Source organism: Myotis daubentonii, chromosome 2, assembly GCF_963259705.1.
Source record: "Myotis daubentonii chromosome 2, mMyoDau2.1, whole genome shotgun sequence".
NCBI classification, from domain to species: domain Eukaryota; kingdom Metazoa; phylum Chordata; class Mammalia; order Chiroptera; family Vespertilionidae; genus Myotis; species Myotis daubentonii.
The window spans coordinates 94,706,941-94,719,969 of NC_081841.1; the positions used below are offsets into that span (position 1 = coordinate 94,706,941).

The following is a 13,029-nucleotide window of genomic DNA, read 5'->3' on the forward strand; positions in this document are numbered from 1 at the left end:
AAGGCATTAGGAGTGAGTTAATTAAATGTTTGACCAAATATAGCTGGCTAATATTTTAAAAATATTTTTTATTGATTTCAGAGGGAAAAGGAGAGGGAAAGAGAGAAACATCCATGATGAGAGAGAATTACTGATCGGCTGCTTTCTGCACACCCCACACTGGGGTTTGAGCACATAACCTGGATGTATGCCCTTACTGGGAATTGAATCGTGACCTCCTGGTTCATAGGTCAATGCTCAACCACTGAGCCATGCCGGCCAGGCCAGACTAATTTTTTTTTTAATATATTTTATTGATTTTTCACAGAGAGGAAGGGAGAGAGACAGAGAGAGTTAGAAACATTGATGAGAGAGAAACATCGATCAGCTGCCTCTTGCACATCCCCCACCGGGGATGTGCCCGCAACCCAGGTACATGCCCTTGACCGGAATCGAACCCGGGACCTCTCAGTCCGCAGGCTGACGCTCTGTCCACTGAGCCAAACCGGTTTTGGCAGACTAATTTTTAAGATGATAATTTTTGTATGGCCCTCGAATGATATAAATATCCAAATGACCCTTGGCATAAAAAAGGTTCCCCACCCCTGGTGTAGACAAATACTGGGGTTACAGATACCCTGAAGTTTCTGTTTCTCTTGGTGTACTGTGGGATTGGCCAGGTTCACGCAAAGGCTCTGGGTTACACAGGTGTACATGATCTCATTTATGGAGGCATTGCATGCTACCTCATGTTGCCCTACCACATCTCTATTCTTCTCTCATCCTAGCTCAAACACTAAACTTCATGTAAGGTTTTAAAGTGTGAAAAAACAAGCCGGTTTTAAAATACTTACCTTTAAATGTAAAGTTAACTAGTTTAAATTATGTTTCTTTTCACTACTGTTTCTAAATTGTCTTCTCTTTTTCCAGCCCTTTGAATGAAATTGTAAAAAAATAAGTAAATTATCCAGCACAACACAGATGAGGATCACCCTGCTTCTGTTACCAAGTGCCCTTGCTTGATCAGTTCTCTTAAATCATATTCTGACCCAGCTCTACATGCCTTAGTTTTATCTTCCTCATCACTTGTTCTTGACCTTTCTGTGCCTGGTGGGTGCCTATTTCTGTTTGTTCTGTTTTTGCCATGAAGGTCATGTCATTATGATCACAACTTGGATATCATGCCTTTTGGCTTTTGTCAAGAGAGCCAAATAAAGTTAGAAAGGGAGGAAAGATGAGTCTCCAGAGAAATATTTCATGAATCAAGTCTTTCCATTCCATGCCTCTCCCCACCTTGTGTCAATTACTTTAAGTGCATTTAGTATTAAATTCACAGTCAGTGGAACACAGGACTACCCACTGCAGATCCATGTGGACAGATCCCTGGCTCTCCAGGGAGCGTCCTTGTTCTTGCTAGTGGGATGGTTGGTCATTCTCCACTGGTACCATCTATAGCCCGTCTTGTTTCAGACAAGCACTCTATCAGCATGGGTTTTGGCTTACTCCCCAGAACTGCCTAACCAGTACATCTTCCTGGTTAGATGACATGGATACAGTTGTGTGAGTGGCATATTCTTTACAAAACAGCCAAACAATAGTTTCAATAGAAACCTGCTATGGGAAGGGAGGCATTAAAAGGAAAACATTTCTAGGGAGATTCTTTGTCCATTTCTTCCTCCAAGAGTAGTCAGAAGGTTCCTATCAAGTTCTGTCTGCCTAGGATGCCCAGGTAAGAAACAGGACCTTTAAAGTTCTTCCTATGGGTGAGGCCCAGAGCCACTCACTACATTTGCAGTTGAGGAAATAGGCTCCTCTTGTCCAAGGTCACAGAAACCTCATGGCTGACTTCGGATTTGTTCAAGAGATCTTATATTCCAGGCAGATCTTTCATTAACTTCCAAGGCTTGGTTTCCTCACTTGTAAAATGGGGTGATACTGCCCTGGCCAGGTAGCTCAGTTGGTTAGGGTATCATCCCAATAAGCCAAGATTGTGGGTTCAATCCCCCATCAGGGCATGTAATCAACCAATGAATACATAAGTAGAATAAGTCAATGTTTTTTCCTCTCAAATCTATAAAAAAAAAAAAAAAGGGTAATACCTCCTTTGTAGGATGGTTGCAGGGATTAAGATTAATTCACATGAGGCTCTTGGCTCAGTTCTAGGTTTACATCATGTTAACTAGGGTTACCTATTGTTGGCTGCAGGGAGGGCCATGTCTAATCTTGAAATACCAAAAAGACTGAGACACAAACTCCAGGCCCTAGGACTATGACATGAATCTAGTAAGAGGGAAAGTGGTGATACTAGGAAACTAAAACACCCAAATTTTAATTCTGGCTCCAGCACCAGCCATACTGTATGACTAGGTGAAACTTTTCACACATAAGTTCACCTTCAATAGTAAAAGTATGAAGAACATTCTGGAAGGAACTGTACAGGCCTGTGGGTAGGGAGACTAGCTCTGTCACTGTGTAGGAATTACTCAGCAGCCTGCACAGGAGAGGATAGGGGCATAGATGTAGGCTTTGGCCTGCAGCCAGGTCAGCATAACTGCCTTGTGCCCCTGGCTTCTCCGGGGCCCCATGCTATATGAGTGAAGGGTCAAACGTTTTTTCCTGTTAGGCACAGGAAAGCTGGGAAACAGGCCCGAGCGCCTGTGTTCCCTGGCTTGAGGACTGTTCTTCCCTCTTAATTGTGTAAAAGGTGTCTGATAGGTATGACTTCAGGATTTTCCCTTAAGAAACCAAGGAAGCTTGTGCTTTCTACGTTAGTTAGGTGGAAATAGCTAAATCTAACTTCAAAATAAACACAAGTGGTCCCTGTATTTTAAAGTTCATATTTCCTTCTTCCTCAGTGTTTGGGGAAGACAACCAGAGTTGGCAAAACTGCCAGTCTGCTTGGGGCAGGGGGGAGGGGGGGGCTGGAAACCTATGGCAAGGTCTCAGCACAGGCCCTGGTTGGAGCCTATACAGTACCCAGGAGGCCCTGCATGGCAGTGTTGTACCTGCTCAACTACAGCTGCTCTATCAGGTGCTGCATTTCAAGCAGGACTGGGGATGTGACGGGTGACTCTGTAAAATTTTTTTTTTAATTTTTATTTATTTTTTACAGAGAGGAAGGGAGAGGGATAGAGAGTTAGAAACATCGATGAGAGAGAAACATCAATCAGCTGCCTGCTGTACATCTCCTACTGGGGATGTGCCTGCAACCAAGGTACATGCCCTTGACTGGAATCGAACCTGGGACCTTTCAGTCCCCAGGCTGATGCTCTATGCACTGAGCCAAACTGGTTAGGGCAACTCTGTCAATTTTACCGCCATAATGTAGCCCACCCTCTGAGGCCAAAACAAAAAGGACTGCCTGACACCCAGGTTTTATTGTTTCCACTTTATTGCTCAAGTGTAGAACTTGAGGTGAGCCTGGACCTTCAGCAACGTGCAGAGAAGAGGCTGAGGGGGGTGGGGATGGGGACACAACCTGGTTGAGAAGAGAAATAGGTTGGAGAGGAAAATACTGGAAGGGGATACAGGGGGTGGTCACCATGACACCAGAAGACATCATCAACCACACCATCTGGGTGAGGAAGGGAATGGAGAAGTAATGGGCACAACAGTGGTTTTTCCCATGCCCCTAGCACCCACATGGAGTTTACATGTTTGGAAATGGACAGGGAGGAGGAAAGGGGGAGGAAAATGGCTGCCCAAGGAGGTATCCTCTCCACCCTGATTTCACATCCAACCCCACATCCCTACTAACATCCTTCTACCATTTGAAAAACAGGCATAGCAAAAAGAAGCAAAATAAATTAACATTCTGATGTGTGTGTGGACATCCATTCATATGTAATGGGAGAAGGAGGAGGGGAAGAGGGGATGAAAACACCTAAAATGATACCCCACCTCAACCCCCCAGTCTATTCCTCCTTTCCCCCTTTCCCCAAAGCCATCATCCAACCAGATAGAAAAATAAAGGTCTAATTCACTCAAATTTCTTCAGTTTTTACAAAACAAACAGGGTGGAGCAGAGAAGGGAGCAGGGGAAGCAGGCAGCTGCAGGAATAGGGCTGGGAGAGGCTATGCTTCCGTCTCCACCTGAGGTTGGCTCCCTGCCACATCCTTTGGCTCGTCCTTCATCTCTGCATCAGTGTGACGGTCTCCTGCAGCTATTGCTGCCTTGGCCTGCAAAAAGAAAGAGGATGAATTCCAGCTCTCATTTAGCTAGTCACCTGATGAGAAGGCTGACTTTTATTTCATGTCCTCAACTCTTGCCTGCCTGCACTCATCTGGTCTGGTGCCACACACCTAGCACCCTGTCACCATGTATATAGTCTGTACCCACAAATACTCATTCCCTAAGTAAAAACACATATACGTTAACTTCTAGCAGAATTACATCAAAACAATTCCCTTTCTAGATATGTCCTAAAGATACACCTGCACAAAACTATGAATTTATAAAATCATTCACTGCAATACTGTTTAGTCTGTACTTGTCCACCATGGTAGCTACTACATGTGGCTACTGAGCACTTTAAATTGGCTAGTTCAAATTGATGTGTTTTAAGTCTAACATACATATTGGATTTTGATGACTTAGTTTGAAAATATATAAATGCAATTTTTAAACATGTTTAATATTTAGATAAATTGGGTCAACTAAATAGTATTAAAATTAATTTCACCTGTTTCTTTTTAACATAGCTAATGGAAAATTTAAAAATTATTTATGGCTGCATATTTCTACAGGACAATGCTGGTCTAGAACATCGAAGACTAGAGACAGGGAGTGGGGTAAGTGAGATATGATGTATCTATGCAATGGTATACTATATAAGCATAAGGAAGAATGTGAAAGCTCTTTTGGCTGTAGATGTAAAGTAAGTATTCAGGTATGATGATAAAGTATAGTACAGAAAATAGAGCATGTTATTTTTTATTAGGAAAAAGGGAGAAAACATAAATGTATCTGGTTGTACATGTATTCAACATACTGGAACGATACAAGAACTGGTAATATCAGTTGCTTTTGGATGGTGGGAGGCTTTTTACTACACATTCTTTTGTACAATTTGAACAATGTAAATGTATTACTATTTTAAAATAGATGTTTAAAACCTGTGTTTTAAAAAGGCAGAGAGAACTTATGTTGGAAAGCACACTCAGCAACCAACTCCTGACCTCTAAGGCTTGCAAGTGGGTTTCCAGCCCTGACCAATGAGGAATGCTGGCCCCGACAGCAGGGGCTTTCACTGAGGAACACCCACACTATTGCTCCAGGGATGAGGGCCACTTCTGGTTGCCAGAACTGGCACAGACAATCACAAAGAGCCCACAACAGCTGGGTTGGGCAGAGGGACGAGGAAATGAGATGGGCAGATAGAGACATTATTCGTCCCTGTGTCTGTCCTGATCCTCACCTTGTTCTCTTCCTCAGCGAGCCTCTCAAACATATTGGCATAGAGCTTCTTCTCCCGTGCAAGCTGCTTGCGGATCCGCTGATGGCAGACAGCCAGTTGGGCCTTAGCGGCTTTGTTGCTGGGGTAGAGCTGCAGGACCTTCTGGAAGTCAGCCCGTGCCAAGTCAAAGTCATTCACTGCCAGGTGGGCCTCTCCCCGGCGGAAAAGGCCCTTCTCATTGTTGCTCTCCAGCTCCAAGGCCTAATGATGAGGGAGGAGGCAACAGTGAGACCTCAGCTACTGTAGCTTATCTGGCTAAGACTGGGTTCCAGAGGATGATGGAGAATGGAAACCGCTGGCTCTACTCCAGAAAGAATGAGTCTTGGAGCATTAAATGGAAAAGACCAAGGTCTAGGAAAGAACCTCATTTAGTCCAAGAGGCAGAGAGGGAAGAGAGGTCTTCAGATGGGAGAAGGACTTCTGACAACATTTCCATTCTCTTTAGAATAAAGCAAGTATGTAAGAGGGAAAAGCTAAGAACCAGGGTGAACAAAACACTTAAGCAGCTCTTACCATCCAGTGTTTCCTTCCATCTCTGGGTCAACTGCCTCCCACCACTGAAGCCAAGGCACTTGCTTCTCCTATCTCCTGCCTCTGGGCCCTTAATCTCTGAGCTCCCAATGTTCCACCCTGCTTACTCCTACCCTAGTCACTGAGGGCAAGATTCAGACATGCTGGCAGCTCACCCCAACCTTGCCTGTGAATGTTGCTCCCATGCCTACTTTAAAGGGGCCTCACCTTGTTACAGCTTTCAATGGCAGCTGTGAAGGCCTGTAGTTTCAGATGACACATGGCCAGGTTGAGATGGGAGGCCAGCCGAAGGGCCCGTGCCTTTTGTGCTTCCTCATCAGAGAAACTGGACTCGTATTCCAGCCAGGACACAATCTTCTTGTATTGCAGCAAAGCTTGCTTGTACTTGCCTTCCTAGAATGGGAAGGAGGTTCAGGCATACAGCACAGGTCCAGTGGCATTAGGCTGTCATACCTGGCAGACACCAGTGGGCCTCTGGGCCTAAGAGAGTCCTGCCCACCCATGACCCCCCCGCCAGCAAGACCAGCTGGCTCAGATACACTCAGTGAAGACTGCAGGTGCCACTTGTCTACTCCCTGCCAGATGATGACCTCAGCCATCGGGGGAAGGGTATCCTCTGGACCATGGCTGCCGGCTCACCTTGAAGTACACAGTGCCCCGCTCTTTCACTATGGTGCTTTGTTCCAGCTTCTCCTCTGAATTCATCTCCCAGGACTCCTTGGCCTGCCGTCCCCCAAGGAAGAAACACAACTGTCAGTTACCCCAGAGAATCACTTGCAGGGTGGGAACTGACTCCAGGATAGGGAAGGCCTTGAGTAAACTCACCTTCTCAAAACTCTTGAGCTGGATTTCATATTTCAGGTCAGCATTTGGTGGGATTTGGAACTTTTCTTTCCCAACACTGCCAAAAGCATAGCTGTGGGGACAAAAACAAAACAAACAAAAAAAGCTCTAGGTTATCTCAGCAACATTTAACCTGCTCCACAGAAAAGGCTTTATTATCTGTTTCCTGGAAGTACCTCCCCATCCCTTGAAACCTGGTTCAAATGTTTCCTATTTAGCAAAATCTTCCCTGACGTCTTTACACAATCAGTTGGTCTCTTAGTATCTTACATACCCTTGGAATAACTCATACTACATACTGGCATGATTACGAATTTAAATGGCATCTCACTGAAAAATGAGTCAATAGATGGCAGGAACAATGTCTCTCAATACCTAGGAATTTCCAGCATTGTGTCTGGCACAGAGTAGGTGTGTTTCAATAAATGTCATTTATGAGTGAAGGAATTCATGGGAGATGGAAATCTTGATGTCAGTAGAGAGAGTTGCCCTAGCTGGTTAGGCTCAGTGGATAGAGCACTGAACTGCAGACTGGAAGGTCCCAGGTTCGATTCCAGTCAAGGGGACATGCTTGAGTTGCGGGCTTGATCCCCAGTAGGCCCCCTGGCTGCAGGAGGCTGCCAGTCAATGATACTCTCTCATCATTGATGTTTCCATCTCTCACTCTCTTCCTATCTGAAATCAATTAAAAAAAAAAAAAAAATATATATATATATACATACACACAAAGAAGAGAGAGAGCCTGTAGCAACCATGACTGAAAAGATTACGTTCTGATCCAAGGAGATGTGGACAATTGTGGCCACATTCCTAAATACAGCAAAGAGATCATAATGGCCTATGTTTGGTGTGCCCAGAGGCATCGTGAACACTAACGAAGCTGTGGGGGTAGTGAACACATGCAGGGGAAAGGATACACATGGCAGTTATACGACTCACTGTGGACATGTAGATCTCTGACCTTGGTTCACCCACCTGCTCTACAAAGTGCCCATTCCTCACCTGGGCTTGAGGTGCACAATGGAATGTTCTCCTTTTTCCATGTGCTGAATGGCTTTCTCCAGCCCACAAGGCAGATCCAGACTCTCACCCTCGCCGATCTCAAAGTGGAGCTCCCGCTGATCAAAAATCTGGTCCTTGTAGTACCCTTCCAGTGCGACTGGCATGCAAGAGAGGCAATGTACCAGGTGTGTGAGTGGGCAGGTGACTGAGGAAGGATGCTATGAGCCTAACTCTATTACCGCATCACTTCTTGCCCCCAAGATGCCCTGGCTGTGTTCTCAGACTTGAGGGGATAATTAAGAAGATATGTCCAATCTGTCATTTTATAGACAAGAAAAGAGGATCAGAGAAAGGAAGTGACTTGCCCAAAGCCACCCAGAGACTAAGTATCAGAAACCAAATTAAAACCAGACTACCGTCTCACCCTCTACAATAGCACCCTCATTGGGCTTGGCATAGCCTTCGCCCCGAGTCCGTATTCTCCGGATGATTCCGCCATCTTCCTCTTCTGTCAGGTCCTCTCCCTTGAACTCAAATAACTCCACCTGTGGGGAAAGATGTAAGGTGACACAACTCCTTTCAGCACTAACTCATCAACAGTGATATACAACTTTTATTCAGAAGAGTCCCTAGTAACTGCTAGACTAGGTCAGCCACACTAGGAGTGGACAAAGGGACACTTTTGCTTAGTTGTCAAGATCTGCTCTAGGTGTTAACTTTGGTAGAGGCAGGCCGCAGAGATTAACCTGAGGAGATCAATCTATTTACTACCTGCTCCACATAGTAAGGATATGTTCCAGACAATCCTAACTTGGTTAATTGAGATGCCCCATCTGACAGGCATTAGAAATGACCCAACATCTCCCAGTAGTTTTCTGAACATTCTCCAAGTGTTAGTGGCCATTAGGGCTCAACTACCTTCAGACTGAATGGTGTCAAGTGAAAACGTCCCTCACTATCTTGACCCATGGAGGGAGGCATCTCTCCCCACCTCTGATCTCTAGGCGCCAATTCTATACTGTCATTTATAACTGCATGCAGATTCTGACCTCCAGACTCCTTTCAGTTAAAGTTATACCCCATCTCCTATGGACACTGCTTTTGAGATAAACATGTCTCAACCCATTATCCTGCTTCGAGTTTGAAAAGGGATTCGTGGCCACCTCTTCCCACCTGAAATCTCCATCATAGCCCACATTCTGGTAGCAGTAAGCTATGTGCATTTCTCTTCTCCCCTTAAAGGCCAGGCCCTCAGGTTTGGCTACATTGTCTCTAAGCAGCAGGAAGGACTGGAGAGCAGCCAGACCCTGAGCTGAGATAACGCTGGCTCTTTGCCTTGCTCTCTGGCCGGACATTTACCTCAAACACAAGTGTGGCATTGGAAGGGATCTTCGGAGGGCTACCTGCCAACCCGTAGGCATAGTCTGGTTTGCAGGTGATGCGACATACTTCTCCCACCTTCATGGTTGCTACAGCAATGTCCCAAGCCTTGATGACCTCCCCTGTAGGTACAGAGAGCAAACAGGTCCTCCTTGGTAGGGACGTGACTCAGGGCTCAGTGGCCTCAGAATACCATGTCCAAGGGGAAGCTGGACAATCTTTTGAAATGGGACCAGAAAGGTAGAAAACCTGGTTGCAACCAGTGCTGTCGTCCCAGGCCTCTTAAAACAAACAAACAAAAAGACAACAACACACACTCAACTCTAGAACAAAGGAGTTTAAGAAACAGAGCAGTTCACTCCTGAAGAGGAAGTGAGGTATTCAGAGGTGATCAGGGGAAAAGAGAGAGGAATCAATACAGTTACAGGACAGTGGAAGAAAAAGGAGTAACAATAACAACAAAATCAACAGTCTGTAATATACCATTCCTCAAGCTTCTGAAAATATGTTTTCCACTCGTAACAGCTTACACCCTCCTCAAAGCCTATCTACCAAGCCTAGGTTTTGCCTACCTTTTCCCAGGTCAAAGGAGAATTTGTCTTTGCGGTCCAGACTGGAGTCAAACTTGGTACCGTCTAATAGCCAGCCAGTGTAGTGAACGAAGACTCGGTCCCCAATCATGGGCATCTCTGTGCCCATGCCCTCTCGCTTGATGACCTGGGAGGAAGGGGGAGAAGGTGAATCCCCAGAGATGGGGGTAGAAAGAGGCAAAAAACTGCCTGCACACCCCTGACAGGAACATAGAGAAGGTCTTCTGCCTCCTTATAAATAGATTCAAAGGACCAATCCTCAAAGGATTCTGATACCAAGCTTGGCTAGAAGCCAACTGACCTCCCAATCTTTCTTGAGGTTTGATATGACTTGGTTTGAAAAACTGGAGACACTCAAACTCTCTAAATCTCATTTGTAAAGTAGTGATGATAATCCCTTTCTGAGTTGTTGGAGGATTAAATTGGTAAAATTTATAGCAGCAGCAAAGAAGTATTTATGCTCTGTTTTCTCATTCTTTCTAAATGCCAGTGACCATCAGATCAGGGTCTGATTTGGATATAAGGAGAGAAATATGAGAAATGAAAAGTCCAAAAGATAAAAAGGAATATACCAGACTAGAGGCCTGGCGCACAAAATTTGTGCATGGGCACAGTCCCTAGGCCTGGCCTGCGATCAGGGCCATCTTCCCAGGCTGCTGGCAACTGGCCCCACTCCCCGCCGCCATCCACTCCTGGTTCCCTGGCTGCCATCGGGTGATTGGAGCCTGCTGGCTGGAGAAAAGGACTGAGGGGGTGGCCGGCAGGCCCAGATCAGGCCTACGGGCTGGGGGCAGCTCCTGCATTGAGCATTTGCCCTCTGGTGGTCAGTGTGCATCATAGCGACTGGTTGTTCTGTTGAACGGTCAATTTGCATATTACCCTTTTATTATATAGGATTACAGATGAGCACAGGTGTCAGGCCCTAAACTGTGACTCTGAACATGGGCATTCCAAACTGGTAGGCTGGTTTAAGTCCTCCATTTCTGGGCTAAGGGTATTTCCCAGGAATTTATAAGTCTCTGCTTCTCTTCCTTATTATTTAGAAAAGGTCCCTCCATGGGCAAACTGGTAGGTGTTTTCACTGTCCTCTTAAGGAAAATTTCCAAGATAGAATGGACAAGGGATTAAGGAGTAGAAAAGTTAAGGGGAAGGAGTGGAGGATAAAAGGGGAACTGACCCTTCCTTGTAGAAATCACCAGGACACTGGAGAGATAAGGGGAAGCCACATGACCATTGGGAGAGCAGCTTGAGACTCCAAGATCTAGAATGCATTTCTGGACTAGGTAGGGGCTGGGCTCCTGGAGGTTTGTCCAGGAGCACGCGCGCACACACACAGACACACACACAGACACACACACACACGTGGCGTTAGGCGGTGGGCATGAGATCCGGGCTAGGATTTCGCTATCCTGGACTCCGCAGAACCTGCTCTGAACCACCGGTGGTTGTCCTGACCCAGGTCAAGTTGCCTTGCTCCCCGAGTCCCTGACACCTCCCCCTTTACTCGGGCTATTTGCAGTTGGCGGTTACACTGCACCAGGCTCCCAAGCAAAGCACCTCCTCTCGGCACCACACCCCACACCCCAAGCCCCAAATCAGGAAAGGCGGGGGATCCGAGGTGGGAGGGGAACTACAGGTCCCGGCATGCACCGCTCCCTGGTTTTCCCGAGGCTTGCGGGAGGGGGACAGCATGGCTGAGCGGGTGACCTAGCTAAGTCCCAACCTTTAGAAAGGGGTTAATGAGAGGGCGGAGGGCGCCAGAACCTTCCTCGCGGCCAGGCCCGGGCACTAAGTTGCACACAAACCTCTCGGTCAGGAAATAACTCTTGTAACCCGCTTCAAGTCCCGGCTAACTAATTGCTAGCGCTAGTAGGCGAGTTCTCGCACCACCACCGACGAAGGCGGCCATAGGCCTTCCCGGCTGCTGCAGGCAGGGAAGGAGCTAGAAATGAGGTGAGGGAGGGGCGGCGTGGCGGAGGCCCCCCGGGCGCACGCTGCCCAGGGCCCCCGAGCTTCTGCTCGCGTGCACCGCCGCGCCCCATTCCTCCCGCTTCTCCCCGCCCCCTCCCCGCGGCACGCGCACGCCGGAGTTGGCGCTGCAGGGCCGGGGGCCTGAGCCCCGACTACAGGCTTCCAAGGGGGCCGGAAAATGGGCCAGGGCAGGGCCGCGCACCTAGGCCACCCCCTTCCGAGCCCGCGGCCGCCCTCTCACTCCAAACTACGCAGCCCAGTCCAGGAAGGCGTTGCAACCAGTCGGTGGCTGCACGACCACTCAACGACTGTCGGGAGAGGCTGCAGGGGCGGCCGTCCCCTCCCCTCCGCCCCCTGTGCCCCCTGTGCCCGGCCGGGGGCTTCCAGGCGCGGTGGGAGGGCGGCTGCGAGGGGGCTCGGCGGCCCCCGGCGGCCCCGGCTCCCCGGCGCCTCCCGCCCTCACCTTCAGCACGCCTTCATCCTGCTTGGGGCTGATGTCCACTCCTTCGATTCGCAGCGGCGCGGACGGCGCCCCGCTCTCGGCCGCCTTCATCTCCTCGGCGGTCATAGCCGCTCCGTGCGCCGTTTACTCAGGGAGCTGGGTCTTGGGCGCGCGCCAAACCCTCTCGGCCGCCGGCCTGTCTGCACGGGGCTGCGGGCGCCGGCTCGCGGGCTCCGACCTGCGATCTGGTCCGCGGCGCGAGCCCTCCGCCTCCTGCGCTCGCGGGTCGCAGCGAGTCCGGCGGGGGAGCGGGAGGAGGTGGGTACCGAGCGGTCGCTGGAGCGATTGGTCCCACCCCACCGCGGAGGGAGGGGCTGGCAGGAGCCGGGGCGGGAGCGAGAGACGAAGCGGGTGGGGGTGGAGAAGTTTCTGGAGACGGCGGCGGCGGAGCCGGTTCCAGTGCTGTGGGCGCAGTTTCCTTCTGCTGGCGCCCGGGTCCGCGGCCCCTACTCCTGGGACCCTCGGGCTCTGGGGACCGGCCCTCCCCCAGCCACACGCTCTCCCTCGGCCTCCCTCGGCCGCTTCCCGATCGAACCGGATTCTTCCAGAGCCTTCTCGATGCCCCTACATCACTCAGTCCCTAGCTTGCCACCCAGATCCGTCCTGACCTCTGCAGCCCGCCTCGCGGTGTGCGCAGAGCTGCGTAGCGGCTGTGAGTGGCAGCGCGTCGGTCTCCCCGGGACCGTAGGCGCGCATATTCATAAATGCCGGCCGTAAACACTAGACGGCATGGCCTCTCTGTGCTCACTGGGCGTGCAAACTCAACGAAATGGGG

The 13,029-nt window shown here is 49.0% G+C and overlaps 1 protein-coding gene across 1 annotated transcript; it reads right to left on the reverse strand.

Annotated features, from left to right (window-relative positions):
* Positions 1-3,352: 3,352 nt before the first annotated feature.
* On the reverse strand, positions 3,353-12,518 carry FKBP4 (FKBP prolyl isomerase 4). Its single transcript, XM_059683892.1, has 10 exons — positions 12,216-12,518; positions 9,764-9,908; positions 9,171-9,313; positions 8,236-8,356; positions 7,812-7,968; positions 6,792-6,882; positions 6,606-6,689; positions 6,174-6,359; positions 5,397-5,636; positions 3,353-4,158 (listed from the first exon to the last, which is right to left on the reverse strand). The coding sequence occupies exons 1-10, from the start codon at positions 12,318-12,320 to the stop codon at positions 4,054-4,056; spliced, it is 1,377 nt and encodes a 458-aa protein (XP_059539875.1). The 5' UTR covers positions 12,321-12,518; the 3' UTR covers positions 3,353-4,053.
* Positions 12,519-13,029: the final 511 nt, after the last annotated feature.

Coding starts and splice junctions, on each gene's coding strand:
- FKBP4 (XM_059683892.1), bottom strand. CDS start 12,320: ATGACCGCCGAGGAGATGAAGGCGGCCGAGAGCGGGGCGCCGTCCGCG. Junction 6,883..7,811: donor ATTGTGCACCTCAAGCCCAG/GTGAGGAATGGG, acceptor TTGTCCCCACAG/CTATGCTTTTGGCAGTGTTG. Junction 6,360..6,605: donor GGGGCACTGTGTACTTCAAG/GTGAGCCGGCAG, acceptor TTCCCATTCTAG/GAAGGCAAGTACAAGCAAGC.